Here is a 17,179-nt window from a genome sequence, read left to right as displayed (position 1 = left end):
TGTCTGTCCGAATGGCCAAGATATTTCCAGTTTTTTTATTTAATAGTCTCCTCTTTTAATTTATTTTAAAACAGTTTCTAGCTCTAGCTGGAACTGCAGCGTCTCAACTCTTATTAGCAACACGCACAAGCCCACAGGAATCGCTGATGTGTACAGTAAGTTCCGTCCAGTGAAGCGAGTTTCGCCACTGAAACATCAGCCAGAGACTCTAGACAACAATGAAAGTGATGACCAAAAGAACCAGAAGGCGGAGTACCAGAAAGGAGGTGATTCTGCCCCAGGCCCTCAACCTGAGGAGCTCAGCCCCGGAGACGGCGATGGAGAAGGCAGCCCCCAAAGTAAGGTCCCAGAGACCAGCACATTCCTGGGCGAACTAGAGCATTATGACCTTGACATGGATGAGATTTTGGACGTGCCTTACATTAAATCCAGTCAACCACTTGCCTCTTTTACCAAGGTGACTTCAGAAAAAAGAATTGTGGGTTTATGCACGACCATCAACGGCCTTTCTGGCAAAGCCTGCTCTACAGGGAGTGCTGAGAACTCACCATCCAGCATGACACCATTTTGTGTTCTTTCTCCTGTGAAAAGCCCTCACTTGAGGAAAGCATCATCTGTTCTACAGGACCAGCAAAAGCTCTCCACTGAAGATTCAGAGAGCTCGCCTCCCCTGGTTAAATGTGGGTCTACGTATGAGCCTGAAAACCAGGGTAAGGACTTTCTCAACAAGACCTGTAGTGACCCTCATAGTCGAAAAGTTGAGAAGCCAGTGCCAGACTGCCAGCTCAGGGCCTTACATCTACCGTCCTCAGCAACAGAGCCCAAACTAGAAGAGCAGATCGGTGGCATGAACTGGACCAGCTCCCAAGGCCCAGAAGAAAGGAGTGAGTATCAGAAAAAAGTGAAAAGCATCTTGAACATCGTGAAAGAAGGACAAATATCTCTGCTGGTAAGTATGATCTAATTCAGCATACATATGAGTAATTTGGAGCCTCCAGTTTTTATCCTTCCACTCGCTTATAACTGAATGATGATGCTGTTTAATGTTTACTCATGGATTTAGTTAGATGACTTGACTTTTGAGTTTTAAAATGGAAAGTTAGGAGGTTAATGCAGGGCAAGACAACTGGCTATAGAGAGAGTGTTATTTCACTTTAACTTTGCATGAATTCCGCTGGAATAAGGACACTAAATCGAAAATAAAAACAAAACAGAAAAACCCAGTGCTTTCTGTAACTTGAATCTCAATGTCTTCCTTTTGGCTTTTCTAATGGTTTCCAATGCCCTCCCTCAGTTATTTGTGGGGATGTCAGTTCCTTGCTGATGGTGGACCTGCAAGATACGTGAACAGAGGGTCTTCTGTTTTATCCTGATCATTATTCACAAGAGTTGGAGCCGGATGTTGGAAAGCATTTGCAGATAGAGGCTTACCCTAGAGCTTGATTGCCCTCTGACCCACATGGAGTTTCCACTAGCTCTGTATGTCTAGGAAGCATGAAGACCTTTTCCAAAGACTCTGGACAGAGTAACATGATGTAACAAAAGTTTGCTCTGCTTAGGCTCAGCAAGCTGAACTGAAATCATACTCCATCTGCCTGCATTGTTCTTTTCTGGCTTTCAGGCTCCGATCAAACAGTAGCAAGTCTGGGCTAATACTATGATACTAATTCAAGTCTCATTCAGGAAAATCATCACATCTTGGTGGTGTAATTCTATTTAGGGTAAAGCCATGCATAGATAAGTGCAACGTGCTTGGTCTGTTATGACAAATCGTATTGTTACAATAGGATGTTATGATTGAAAAATTTTACTTAGAAAAGTAGTAATTTTTTTTTCTCCTGAAAATGTCTTTTCCGTTTCTCTTGGCTCTTCTCTGTTTCTCTTTGGTTCATTCCTTTCTTATGTCCTTCCCATGTCTTCATGCTTCCCAAATGATAACACTTTTCAGTTTACCGACAGTCTTTATCAATCAATTCATGCTCAGGGGATGAACTTCACTACAGGTGAGAAAAACAAATGCAGGTAGCCTCCTGATGCCCCCAGGCGTTTATTTGGGCATAAAAGTGTCTAGAGGTACCCATGGGAGCACTACCCTGTTTCTCTGAAAATAAGACCTATCCGGACAATCAGCTCTAAGGCTTCTTTTGGAGCACAAATTAATATAAGACCTGGTCTTATTTTAATATAATATAAGACCAGGTATAATATAATATAATATAATATAATATAATATAATATAATATAATATAATATAATATAATATAATACCTTAAATAATAGTCTTATATTAATTTGTGCTCCAAAAGACATATTAGAGCTGATTGTCAGGCTAGATCTTATTTTCAGGGAAACACAGTAGTAGCAGTTACAGTGTAGCTTGTAGTCAAAGCCAATTCTCCATAGTTCAAGGCTAAGCAGATGGTTGAGACAAGTAGTTCATTCATTCAAAAAACCTACAACAGGGAACATAACACAACCTGGCCTTTGGGACTTAGCAGCTGAGTGGTAGAGACAAACAGGGCACCTGCCAGTCACCATAAATGTCATCACAATTGTTTAGAAGCCAGTTGTTTAGAGCCTCCCCAAGCTTCCCGACCTATTCCGGTCACCATGTCTCACATGAATATAAGTCTCTTGAGCATTCACATTCTAAACCATATTATAACAAAACAAAACAAAACAAAAAATGTAATGGAAAATCACTAGAATGAATAGCAAGGAATTCTAATTAGATTTCCACACGTGCCACCAGACCTTCTGGAAGCTCATCTCTTCTTCCGTCCCAGTCCCCAGAGCAAACCACCCCAGCATCTCATTCTGCTTTATTTACTTAAGTTTTCTAATCTTGCTATTTGTACAGCCACACCTAGCTGCCGACAATCTAGACAAAATTCATGACGAAAGCGGAAACAATCTCTTACACATTGCTGCGTCGCAGGGCCACGCAGAATGTCTGCAGCACCTCACGTCTTTGATGGGAGAAGATTGCCTCAGTGAGCGAAACGCCGAGAAGTTGACTCCTGCTGGCCTGGCCATCAAGGTGACTGGTTGGGGGCTGGGCCCTCTACTGCTCAAAGTCAGATTTCCCATTTTTAAGATTCCTAGTGAGCTAAAGTGTTGGAATGGAGAGAGAGAAGAGTGATATACCAAGCAAACAGCAAATGAGCATATTACATTTAAGAGATTAATCATTTCAGTCACTAAGTACTTTGAGATTTTGAGACTGCATTCCAATTTATTGTGCAATGAGGGTAAGTTTCAAATCAGCTAATAGAGAGGGAAATGATCTATCGTGGTTTTAAGAACTTTTGTTATTCACGGAGACTGCAATTTAGACTTTTGAACCACACCTGGATCTATTCGAGACTGTTTCATTTTTTCCTAATGTGAATATAATGAGCAAAACAAATGAGGACAAGGTGTATTTTAAGGGATGATAGCTCTCAGGAGTATTCCAGATAATGAAGTGGGCTTCTCATGGCTCACATCTGAAGTTTAAATGTCTTCAGGATCAAGAGTCGTTTAGCATATAAGTGCTGAGTTTGAGTTTAGTTCTTACAGAGCACAGTATGCTCTCTGTCAAAAACTATACAAATTAATGCCTAGTGGGATAAGTTAAAACCTAGGAAATGTGATACAGGAAAACCTGGTATTTTATAGCACTGCAGTGAGTGCCTCTGTAAAAATATGTAACACATCTCTAGAAGATTAGCTATTAAACTAAAATTACTTTTAAGGTCTTTGGCAATGTGGAATTCAGTTATATTTATTAAGAAGCTAGAAATGAGGTTCAGGGAATACATCTTGTGCTTCTGCATATGTACTTTGCTTTACGAAATAATGTCTTCTGAAAGCTGAATAACATAATTTTTATAAATAGCACTATATTGAAATGTATTACAGGTACTTTCTAGTTAAAAACATCTTGGGAATTCCCTAAAGAACACATAACATTTGAAAAACAAGCAATTACTATCTTACCCTTAATGCAGGCAACTCGAAATTTTTGAACCTTTATTTACCATTCAGGAAAGTTTTACATATTAAAACTTGTTTTCCACTTTACTTAATTTTACTCAATGATAAGGCGTTATTTCACAGATAGTGTGAAAAATAACTTTTTGATAAGAAATCTGCCACGCTGGTGGATATCATGTTCCTTTAGTTGTGAATGACACTATATCCAATCAATAGCTGACCTGCCAGCAGCCATCATGAAGAAAGAGAAGTCAAATGTGAAGTTGAGGTTCAGCAGAGCTGAGTTCAACAATATGTACCGAATCCACTGCGTACTGTGTGAGGTGATGGTTATACAAATTTGAATGAGCCATAGTCCCTTTTCTTAAGGAGCTGATAGTCTAGTGGATAAGGCAGGTAAATTATTAATAATTCAAGTGCAGGTGGCAAATTCAGGATCTAGTCCTATGTCAGACTCATGTGGGAAGATAGGGGTTGGGCCTGGTCCTCAATGGGCATGTGTCAGTGATGAATAAAACATTCTTGTAGTGCCAATGAACCCTAAAGCACTAAGTGTTTCAGGATTTATAAAATATTGTAACTTAATAATGTATAGTTTTCCTAACTAATGGTAGATTGTTGAATATATTCTAACTACCTAATTGGATAAAAAAAATTTTCTTAATTTATATGTCCTAGTACTGTTTTGATAGATTCAGAATCTTCAGAGTAGGAAGATATACAAGAAACTTAATGTTATTAAGGCAACTCTTGGTATAAACTCCTCCTGCGGTATCCATAGTAAGTGGATTCATTGTTGAACTCCAGTGAGCATAGTATTGCCATCATACAATCAGCTTGCAAACTTAGCACATTTTGTTTTGTTTGTTTGTTTGTTTTAATGAAGAACCCATACAAATCCATATAAAACACAAAAGGTTTTATAGTTTGGGAGTCTCAGCCCTCTCATACTTCTGAACGATTTGAGAAATGAAAGTGTTCTTCTATTTCTTCATTTAACCTAGAATTTGCAAAAGCAGTAACTACAAGTATTTTACAAAAAGTGCCACCCCCTTTAGAAATCTGTCCTGATACATCTCCTATTTCAGTCCATTCAGTGCATTTTGATGGACATTAATGCACTTGAGAGAGTCCTAAGAAGCATCATTTCCCCCATTGTAGGACCTTGTTTTGAATACCAGTAACTGGCTGGTGGTGTTTCACCTCATTAAGCAAGTTCTGAGAGCGCTGCTGTCGTTAAAGACAAGCAAACTTGGACAAATGAGCAGAAGTTGCTCAGATAATATGACTTGACTGACAGGAAGCAGAGTCAAAGATAGGGTATCAAATAAAAAGATTACCTGAGAAAAAGGACCTTTGAAGTCATACCAAGGCTTAAGAACATCTCTCTCCCACTCTTAAACTTAAATGGAACATAATAAATTCTTGCCAGTTACATGCAGAATTTATTGAGTGTTTCTAGGGGACACAACACTAGATACTGTAGAAGTTCAGGGCATTATTGAGTGCCCTTTGAGAACAGTTAAGCAAAATAATTGCAAAGAAAGATAAGTGAAAGCACTTTATTTTCTAAAACAGGGCCAGAAAAAGAAATTATTTTAGGAGCTAAGCGACTTGGAATGAAATAACCTTAATTGCTTTTTTATTTCTCATTCAGTCCTTCTGATTAAGCGCTAAGAGAAAATGTTGGTCTGGTGAGAAAATTATTTCAAAGACAACCTAGTGACATTCCTTTTTAACGTACAGTGAGTGACCCCAGGCTCTGAGACTTGAGCAGGCAAAAATCTCCCACTAGAATTTAGTAACATTTTTTCGTTTTCTTGGTATTTCTATTTATGGCAAGTGATATTGCTTTCAACCTCATAGTAGTGAGATATTTCTTTCTTCTTGTCTAGAAGCATTCTACTTACTTAAGTGTTGCCTCCTTGAATAACTAGACCTAACAGACTTCTAACAAAATATTGTATGAAACACCAGCAGAGGTCTTCTCAAGTGCAAATGGAACATTCTCCAGAATAGACCGTATCTTAGGACATAAAACAGGTCTCAATAAATGTAAAATGATTGAAATCACACAAAGTCGGTCCTTCAACCATAATGGAATGCAGTTAGGAAGCAATAATAGAAGGAAATTTGGGATATTTACAAGTATGTGGAATTAACTCACTCTACAATAATCATTGTATCAAAGTTTTACAAGGGACATTGAAAAACATTTGGAGATGAATGAAAATGCAACATACCAACATTTAAAGATGCAGCTAAAGCAGTGCCTACTGGGAAATTTATAGTTGTAAATGCCTATGTTAAAAAAAAAGAAGAAAAAGGATCTCAAATCAATAGCCTAACCTTCTAACTAGAAATAAAGAAAAGCAAATTAAATTCAAAGCAAGTAGAAGAAGGAAATTTTAAAATTCAAATGGAAATAAATGAAATAGCGAATAGAGAAACAATAAAGAAAAGCAACGGAAAGATTAAACAAATTAATAAACCTTTAGTTAGACCAAGAAAAAAAGAGAGAAGACTCAAATTATTAAAATCAGAAATGTTGCCTCATATTACTGTGTTCTGTATAAATGCCCATTTATATAAACTGTCTTGCCTAGTAGATGCTCCATATGGTTCCCTGTCCTTTCTTCATTCAGAGGGAACGAATCACATTGTATCAGTGGTTTGTTTTGTTTTGTTTTAATCCTGGTAGAAAACACTTGGTATGTTCAAATTATGTGATTTAAGGAGAGTCTGTAATGAAGGATTTATACAAGAAAGGAGAGTGAGTGGGATATAAGGAGCCCACGAAGGAAAGTGCAGTGTCTGGGGATAACAACCAGAGTACACTTACCACCCCAGAGCCTGAAGGGGCTGGGGCAAGATATGAGATAGAGCTGAATAAAAGGACTGGCTGGCTTTTTACCTTTGACTGATAGAGGGACTCAGATGGTCAGTGGCAACCCCATGGTGGCGGCCAGAGTTGGGGGGTGGGGGGAAGGCAGGGGTGAACCAGGAGCTGAGAGGACCTCAAACTCCTTCTCCTTTCCTGATCTCCTGCCATCATTCTCCATCAGCCAAACCCAGCAAGGAGCCACCCGATACATATCAGCCTCCCCTGGCAGCAAGGAGGGCAAAGAAGGGAGAAGATAGATCTCAATGGGGCCCCTGGAAGCTACTCAACACACACCAGATCATGGATAGTTGGAAGTTGACTACTTGAAATTCCATAGGAGTAAATGAAGACTGAGCAGATGACCTCCTCTGTCTTATTTTCAGATCAGACTTCTCTGACTCCATGCCCGCAGTAGCTATTTTCTCCTGTGCTAAGGTCCCACGCTGTGCAAACCAGGAAGGCAGTTGAATGTCTCATTTGTCTTATAGAGTAACTGTGAGAACACTGAGAGAGCACTCTGATAGCATTAGGTAACAAGTATTGTGTGTTTAGTAAGCTGACATGCTTCGTCTCCTTTGATCTCCACAGTAACTTTCTGAGGTAGTTACAACTAACCCTGCTGTTTCACAGAAGAGAAAAATGAGTATCAGAGAGGTGAAGTAACTCGTTCAAGGTCTTGTAACTACTAAGTGATAGATTAAGGACTTAAATCCATTTCACAGTCTGGGTCTTAATCACTAGGTTATATATACGCGTATGTCACCACTGCCTCCCTGGTTTGTGCAATGTGGGATCTGGGCACCGGAGAAGACATCTACTGCCGGCACAGTGGGAAAGGCTTCAGGGAAGTAGCATTGCAGCCAGTACAATAGGATTATTTTGTCTTTCTTTATTCTGGAATCCTAACATTTTAACTTCTCACGGGGAAAACGTCTATTCTAAGAGTTCATGGATAAATAAATTGGGATCTAGTCAGACGATGGAATACTTCTCAGCAATAAAAAGGAATAAACTGTTCCTACAAGCAGTCACTTAGACAAATCTCAGAGGCATTGTGCTGAACGAAAGAAGCCAGATTCAAAAGAATGCATACTGTATTTTATGGTGACAGAAATCATATCAGTGGTTGCCCAGGGCAAAGGCGAAGGGAATGGGAGCAAAGGGCTAGTAGAAATTTTGTTGGTGGGATGATGGAAATGATCTCTATCTTGATTAGAATTACAGTTACAAGGAAGTATGTATCCTACTTTGCCATGTATAATGCACTCCCACGTATAACGTGCACCCAAACTTTTTGGCCCAAAGTTTCAGGGGAAAAATGATTTTGTTTTAATTTTTTTAATTCAAATTTTTATTTGTTTACATTTCGGTATTTATAAATAATTATAAAGGAATTTTAGCATTTATTTATTAACATTATGGTACAAGAAATTTTATGTAACAAATAATTACAAAACACAAGAACAGACACAAGGTACAAGAAAGTTTATGTACTGGTAACAAATCTATGATATTTATGCATTAGAGAAGACCAAGAACTCTTTGTTGTTGCAAGTTCGTTGTAAATTCAACAAATCCGATTATCATATTCCAGGGTATTATTTTGCGTATGGACATCATTATTGATTTCTACAGTTACACTTTTAACTCATAAGCATAAATAAAAGAATAAAAACATTTATATAGATATGGATTAGTACTGCCAATGTACAATGGTATCCTTATTTTTCCCTCATAAATTTGGGCAAAAAGTTGCCCATTATACATGGCAAAAATATGGTATTTAGCAGAATTCATCAAACTGTATATTTAAAAAGAGTGTTTTTTTATAGTATGCAAATTATAACTCAATAGAGTTTTTTAAAATAACAGATTAAAATTATGAAAATGTATTTAAGTAAACTCTGTAGTTGATTTAGAGCCAAAACCACATATCAGAAATAGGTGATGATATACCTGTATTATAAATAAATGAAGCCAGATATAAATGCCAGAATTCATGTAATTTCTTCCCTTGGTAAAATTACCATCTATAAACTATTTTTAAAACTTGAATGACCTTGAATTTCTTTCATTTTCTCTTTTTTTCAATCTAGAATGGTCAGTTGGAGTGCGTACGCTGGATGGTGAGTGAAACAGAAGCCATTGCAGAATTAAGTTGTTCTAAGGATTTTCCAAGCCTTATTCATTATGCAGGTTGCTTTGGCCAGGTATGAAAAATTTTTAATGATCAGATCTATAAGCAATCATATTCGCTACAGTATTTTTAATGAAAAATATTTCAAACAACCTGAATATTCCATAATAGGATATTGGATAAATAATGAAGCTATATCCATATGATGAAATTTTATGGGAAAACATTCATTATATAATATTTAGTTAAAATGTGTGATACAAAACTGTTCCTGTAATTTGGTATCAAATTTGAATTTTGGAGAGAGAGAAAGAAAGAGGTAATAAGACTATTACGACATGTTCATAGTAGTTATCACTCTATAACTACCTTTTTTTGTATTTTTCAGTATTTTCCAAATTTTCTACAATAAACATATTTAACTTCTGTCAAAAAGACAAATGATAGTCTTGAACCCAAAATTAAAAAGAAAATCTTTAGTAAGACATTTATCGAAGAAATCTCTCTCCATTAAAGATGAGTAAACACGCTAACTAGACAAGTCTCAGTTACAACCAATTTCTACATTAGGAAATCACAGTGTGAGTAATTGATATGCACAGATGAATATAAATTATCTTTTTAAAATATGGAACCACAAAATGCCAATCTGAGTCATTAAAAAATAAAGTCAGCACTATATTAAAATAGATTTAGTCATATTTGTTTGTGGCAAAGAAAATTGCTTCTCATGCATATAACTGTATCCCCTTTGGCTTCATAAACTTTCCCCAGTGGCAGTAAATTGTGGTATTGTCAACAAGAGACTGCGTTTTTTTCCCCAAGCATGACAATCTCAAGTTCAAAAAATTGACTTGGAGAATATTACTAAAGTCTTTCTTTAGTAGGAGTCATGTTAGGTGATAGTTTATTTTGTGCCATGGTAACTTCAGTTTATATATATATACATACATATATATGTATGTATATATATATATACACACACATATATGTATATATAAATATATATGTGTGTATATATATATATACATACACACATATATATGTGTATATTTATATATACTGTTTCCTGTATGTACCAAGTACATGCCATGTAATTTGTGTACATTATTTGACTTGTTCCTTATAACAACCCCGTTAGATCGTGTCGTTTTTATCCCCGTTCAATAGATGAAGAAACTGAAGAAAGTTAATTGACTTGCACATGGGCTATTGGCTAGTAAGAGCAAAAAGACTGGATCTCACTCAGGTCCTCTGACTTCAGGGCCAAATTCTCTTTTGTCTCCATCTGTGTGCATAACTTGTATAACTTGCTTACAGTGGCATTGATATAGCTGACGAAGACCAATTTTTTTATAATTTTGTCTAACAACATATCGTGATACATATGGAGTAACTTACACAGCCATTGAAGAAATAAATTTAGTACGTGCCTCTACTAAATTTATTAAATGAAGAAAGAAGCAGGGAAAACATTGAAAATTTGTAAAAGCCACTGTCTTGGAAATGATGACTCCATTTTCTTTGTGTATTGTACAGCCATGGTAGCCTGCAAACAGTCATACTAGTTAATACGCATTTGCTCAAGATGCCCTTGTTTTCCTTATACCGGCAAAGGGCAGAACACAATTTTCAAATGACCAAAAGAATTTAATCACTGCCAATCTTTAGAAATACTTTCCAGTATAAGATAGAATTTTATTTATTCTCAAATTGTCAGAATAGTTGTTTCACTCCTTATTTCATTTGCTTATAATAAAGTCTAAGAAGGAATTTTGATATTAGTGGAAAGGCTGCCTGTACTTCCGGTTTGTTTGCCAAAGAAAAGGGGGAAAGGATGTATCCCTGTTCTGAGATTTTATGTAAATAATGAGGCATCCAGCATTCTTTGTCTTGGGAAATGTGGCTTTTATATGCCAGTTTCTCTATTCAGCTCTCACAGTGGGTTTCTCATAATTTGGAAGCTCCTGGGACAGAACAAAAGACAGTGCTTTTTCTGGGACTAGTTGGGTGATAGTGTGCCTAACTGAGTTCAGATAGAGGAAAAGATGGAAATTAGTGACCTATGGGAAGAGCAGTGTCAAAGCATTTGCTTCATGCTAGCATCAATCTTCAGGTTGTTATTTCAAGCTGATAAGCATTTTTAATGACCGACAGTGCAGCTTTGAATAAGGCAGTCCAGCAGCGCCCTTAGGAGTACATTCCTATCCAAGTGGAAAATGTAGAAACCCATTAGAACTGTAAATTCTGTCCAGCCATCCTACATCCGCTGCAGCCACTTATGTAACAGGTAACCTGTGGAGATGCTGAACTTGGAACCATTACAAGGCTAATATTTTCACAAGGAAGGCTGTTATTGAACAGTTTTCTAATGGATTCAGCACATGCAAGTTTTTTCTGTATCAAGCAGGCACTTGAGTGTGTTCTGGTTTTGTTTCTTCAGTAAATACCTCTGGAAAGGATAGTACAGAGGAAAATTCCTCTCTCGGTTTATTTTAGTTGCCCTCTGCCCCTCATATAGATTCTTAAAGGATGGGCTCCGTTGGACTCCCAATTTGTGTCCTTTTTCTTGTAAAAATTACCTCTAAAGACTCCAATAGCACAGGGTAGCCAGCAGTTTTTAGTGGTGGTCTGGAGTGATAGATCTTTGGGTGATAGGAATTGATTTTCCTCATCTTGACACATGAAGTCTCAGAGGGTGCAATTATTTCATTGTCTGATTGTACCTAGCATAGCTGGCACAGGGAGCATGAAGGTGAAAGCCTTGGGGAGACTCAGGAATGAGTGGGGGTTCTCCTCGAATAAGCCTGCTTTGTGTCTCTTGAGAGAGAGATTGCTGGCAAAACAATTGAGACAGAATTGTCTCAAGTTAAAGGTACAGCTTGTGCAGCTTGGTCTGTTTTACTCTAACATGAAGGTTCAAATGGTCTCATCCAGGCTCCCAGCAAAGTTTTTGCCCTCAGCTGCTTGGGGGCTGCCTATCTTACATTGGTCACTGTTTCAGTGGACGCCATGTTACTTTCAACTTCAGACCTGTGCTCATTTTGTTTCTGAATCGTTCACATGGCTTTTGGTCAGGAGATTCTGCTACTAAAACAGTCTCTATCATAGCAATGAGCATTTACCAAGACTACCTTTGCCCACGCTGTGGTGTTCATTCTCCATTTTCACTGTTTGCCCTGATACAGATTAAAGGGGGAGGGAGGCAGTTTTTGAAGAAAGAAAAGACTCAGCAATTCCTATGAATGGTCATGAACAGTGATGGGCATGCTGGTGAGGGGGGAATGCTCCCACAAGCTGTGTGTTATTGTTTTTCCACAATTTACTTTAAAAAGGGAAATATGCCTTTGGCTTTATTGTTTCACCATCATGGGGTAGAAATAAGTAAACAACCCTGAGAGTGCTGCGATTGCAGATGAAAGCAAAATAGAAAAATCTTTGATTCACATGACCTTCCATCTGCTCTCCAAGGACTGATCTTAGTAAAAGCATAACCGATGGGAAGCTCCATGAACCCACGAACTGACGGGCAGGTAGCTGACCGTGATTTCTGTGACCCAAAGGGTACAAAGGGAGTGTGTCCCTTACAGAGTCACAGGTCATGGGGCACCTAGCAATTGTGGATATTCATACGCAGAAGACAGGAAACAGTCACAGAGAGCATGGGCTCCTGACTCAGGCTGTCTGAGAGTCTAAATCTTAGCCCAACTGCTTACTAGCTCAGTGGCCTTGGATACATTTATTTTTTAAAAAAGAAAAAAGAAATAGCCTCCCTGGACCTCAGTTTCCTCATCGTTAAAATGGAGATAATGGAGCCTTCTTCATAGGGTTGTTCTGAGGACTCAATGGGAAAAGCCACGTGAAACACTGCCCATTCCAGCTTCTAGGTAGATGTTGAATATTATCATTATTGAATATCTTCCAATTTATTATATTAATTGCTATCAATATTATTTAGCTTATTTATTTCACCCTAAGTAAAGTATAAGAAAAACTCACCAAAGAATTATTTAGGCCTTAACCCATTTAATCAATTCTTAGATATAGTAATACTTTTTTTTCCACATTTTACTATCTCTGAATCCTAAATTTATGTTACAATAAATGACATTATTAAGTTATCACTGGCCATTTTTAAATATATTTTAACACCTCAAAACCAGAATGAATCTTACAATTGATGGCATGTTAGATTCGATGATGTATGATCACAAAGCTGTCTCCTTAAGAATTTATGGTTGCGTCAAAAACTATAGAGATTTGATTCAAACCAGTAATGAACCTATAGCACTTTTCAATTACATTTTTATTAGACATTGTCCAGCCCATCTCATAAATTTCATATATTAATTGCAGCTTGAAACAAATTGCATTGCCTTTATGAATATAAAAAACACAACATTAAAACCAAAAGAGCTGAACCACCCCAGCGGAGGAAATGAGTGGATGAAGGAAGTTTTCAGGCAGTAGAGGAAAGTTGAATGTATAGATGGACGTGTGTGGGTGGATGGATGGATGGAATGTAAGTTGGAGAGGTGTTTTGTAAAACAAATAATACAGAAGAAACTCCCCATCCATGTGACTGCTTTGGATGTTCTCTGAAAGCAATACTTTTGGGAAAATGAGGATCCGAAGGTACATTCTTCCTTTAACATCTCTTCCCTGACACAGACACAAAGAGAGAGAGAGAGAGGAAGAGAGAGAGAGAGAATGGAGGCAGGGAGGGAGCACTACAGGTCTAAACAGAGGTAAACAGCATTGCATACATATATATTCATAAGGGCAGTCTTGGTTGGAGAAAGCAGCTGTATTTGTTCTGTTCTCCTTATTAGTTAGTGTCGACTGGTTAAACTGTAGGACAGCGAATGTGTCCTACTGATGTGTCCTCCAGAATCAGAGCAGAAGGTAACATCTCCGAAAGTGGATGCTAAATGCTTTTACTAAAATGAGGGGATTCTAGCGATCTCCATGTCCTTCTCAGAAATCTTAAATGTTGGTTGTTAGACCTGGTGTTTAGTCAGCCAGCCCCCTTTGGTTGTGTTTCTCTGCACAAAATCATAGAAGAGATTTTTGTTTCCGTAAAATATCTCAGCAGACAGGCCATTTGCATATGATTTTACGAAAGTAAATTGACCAGTGCAGAGCACAAAACTGAATTTCAGACGCTGAGCAAAGATCTATCTTATTTTGAATGATAAAATAATGGTCTTCCATTATGTAAGTCTTACATATTGAATTGGGTAAGATATTTAATTGTAAAGAAGAAAGAGTTATCCATGTCATCATAAGAAAAGAAGGCAGGTCATTGTAACACCATGGACTGAACCTAACTTGGAGAGCCATCGAGCCAAGGCAACTCTCACAGACCTTGTCTTGTTCTCCCAGATTATCAAGCCCCTGCGAAGTGCAGGCCTCTACATTCTTTCGCAGATTTCTACAAGGGGAGAATTCTTAGTCTTATGAAATGCAGTATTCCATTTCTTCCAACCCCTTTAGTAAAAGTCAAAACACTGTGAATTATACTAAAGAGCATTTTCTGTGCATGTGGATTTGACTATAATATCCACTATAATATTTAATTGAATGTGAAAAATATGAAAAACTGCCTGACCAATAAGTACATATAAAACATTTCCAATATCTTGAACTCTTCTGAACTTTCCTTACTAAAGAAGGAAGCTGCTAGAATATCAGAAAATATCCAGTTATCTTCTTCAGTGTTCTGATTTGTAAGATAAGAGTGTTTGAATTTTATGATTCCCTAAAATCTCTTGCACTCTGCAATATTCAGATTCCATGATTTAATATGGTGCAAGCCGAGTCCCTAGAAGCTTGAGAATGACTCACTGAAGATAGCGGGGCTCTCCTTTTCAATGGTAGAGTTGCAGCAATCTACCTTCTTGGTGTTTCTATGTCTTACCATAGACTTCAAACCCCATGGTATGTCCTTTATCCTGAAATACGTCTGCTCATCCAGATCTTTTCCGGGGTTAAGATCACATGGTGCAATGATCTGTCTCCAAATAAAAATAATCTAATTTTCTTTTCCTACCAAATTAGGCAAAATAAAGCAAATGATTCTACCTCATGCATGTAAAACATCACTTGTTCTGGTCCAAATTTCAGCTCTAACTTTCTGCAAGTTTGCCTCTAAGGATTACAGCCTCTCAGCACATCTTTATTCAGATTCGAACTCCCAGCCTGGCCTCTAGGCTCTGCTCTACCTTCTCCTCTACAAGATCTGACTGCCTTTGTAGCTCACACTCCCTCTGCTTTCCCTGGGTGCATTCTTCGTAGGTTGTAGGCACTCGTTACATGTTTCTCTCCTTGCTCTTTAGGAGGCTGACTCCCTGCTTGCTCATGTGGAAAAGTGGGGTGCAAACATTCAGCCTGTCCCTGAGGTCCCAGATGCCTTCATCCACAGTGCCCTGTTCCCCACATGAGGGGTGAGACATTAAAGGAGGTGGCTGTTTTTATCCAACATTCCTTTAGCAGATTAGTTGGCATGTTCAGAAGGTGAAGGCAAATTTAATCCAGAAAAGTATAAAAGTTCATGACCAGTCCGAGCAAATAACTAGGGGGGGGGGAAAAAAGAAATCCTTTAGAAGGCTAAGGAGAGGTTCAAGGCTATTTCAAACACATGATCATCTTTTTAAATGTCAAATTCCACCCACTAAACTTCATGCTGTTGTTTTTACCACTCTCGTATTTTTTTAACATTATACTTAATTTTTCTATTTTAAAACAGTGAAATCCCATCCCCCGGCTTTCTCCCGAGGCCAAACATAACATGAAAATACCACAAAGACTCAGTGGGTAAAATGTAAACGGATTATGGTAACACACACTGACTGCTCTGTGTCTTTGCTTTTGAAAGGTTGTGTTCAGAGCTTTAGGTGTCCTCCCTTTAACATGGAAGAAGAGAAAGCTTTGCCTTTAAAATACCACCAGTATTTATTTTGTCAGAAAAATCAAAAGGGTCCCAGTTTTATTTTGGTTATCTTATACTTGGCAACTTAAATAGTTGCCTCTTTTTTGTAAGCCTGTTGATGTAGGAGGTATGGAATTAGGAAGACACAAATGAAGCATTGTAAATTTAAAAGTAAAAGCTAGTTATCTCAACAGCTCAAGGTTTTGTAATAATATTCTTGAAGCCTACAGACAGTATAACAAAGTAGCAAAAACATTGCCTCGGAATCAAAAGACCCGGGTTCTGGTTTCCACTTTGGATCTGTCTCGCTGTGTAACTTTGAGGAGATCCCCAAACTTTCTGCAAATCAACTTTCCCATCTATAGAATAAGTAACACAAGAGCAATTCTGAGATAACTCCCTGCTCTCAAAATTCTCTGAGTGTTCGTCTGTCATTGACTTCAGTCAGAGATTCATGAATTTTCAGTTTGTGCTGCATGGGAATTTTCCCTTGGTTATAGCTCAACTTCACAATTTGGAGTTTTGTTTTCCTCTGTCATTGTATTAAATTTCTCAACATGCTAGCGCATTAATTCCAAACCCCTTTGTGTTTAAGGAAAAGATTCTTCTGTGGCTTCTTCAGTTTATGCAAGAACAGGGCATCTCGTTGGATGAAGTGGACCAGGATGGTAACAGCGCCGTTCACGTAGCCTCACAGCATGGCTACCTTGGGTGTATACAGGTACACAGGCCCTGCTGCTTTGAAGAGAAAAATGAGTTTATCAAATAGTAAAATAAAATTTTTTTAAAAAATGGAAATTTTGTTCATCAGGAGAATGGATTAAACTAGCTTTTTCTATTGCAGTAGATTATAAGGGATTATATTGATATATCTGTACTTTCAGAAATCCACACAGACCCAGGCATAATAGCCCTACAAGATTCTCCTTGAGTGTCACAGGATGTTGAAAGGGACTATGTCTCCTCTCTTGACATTACTTTAAACCCCAATGCTGATGACAATAGATATTAAGTACTCCTGTATGCTCAAGGCAGCAGGAAATCAAAACCAGACTGACATCTCTCAGTCTCCCCAGTGGCAGATGTTAGCACCCTTCTCCTTCCCGGGTGTATGAAACACAGGGCAGATTTTTAAAGAATGGATTAGAAGACTTCTTTGGATAGTAACCGCCCCTCTTCCCCCCACCCCTGCCCTTTGTCGGGAGTAGAACTGAGCTTCTCACATGCCCAGAATTGATTACGGGGAGCA

The 17,179-nt window shown here is 38.0% G+C and overlaps 1 protein-coding gene across 4 annotated transcripts in view; it reads left to right on the top strand.

The window, feature by feature from the left end:
• SNCAIP (synuclein alpha interacting protein) overlaps positions 1-17,179 on the top strand; it is a 140,000-nt gene that overhangs the window by 107,361 nt on the left and 15,460 nt on the right. For all 4 annotated transcript variants that reach the window (XM_081053317.1, XM_081053315.1, XM_081053314.1 and 1 more), the window contains 4 exons: positions 75-949; positions 2,861-3,040; positions 8,959-9,072; positions 16,526-16,651. In XM_081053317.1, the coding sequence (XP_080909443.1) occupies positions 75-949; positions 2,861-3,040; positions 8,959-9,072; positions 16,526-16,651 (1,295 nt within the window). The remainder of the gene's footprint in view (positions 1-74; positions 950-2,860; positions 3,041-8,958; positions 9,073-16,525; positions 16,652-17,179) is intronic.

Source organism: Rhinolophus hipposideros (assembly GCF_964194185.1).
Source record: "Rhinolophus hipposideros genome assembly, chromosome: 7".
Classification (NCBI taxonomy): Eukaryota; Metazoa; Chordata; class Mammalia; order Chiroptera; family Rhinolophidae; genus Rhinolophus; species Rhinolophus hipposideros.
Note: the sequence above shows the minus strand (reverse complement) of the source record. Positions and strands in the feature narration are given on the sequence as shown.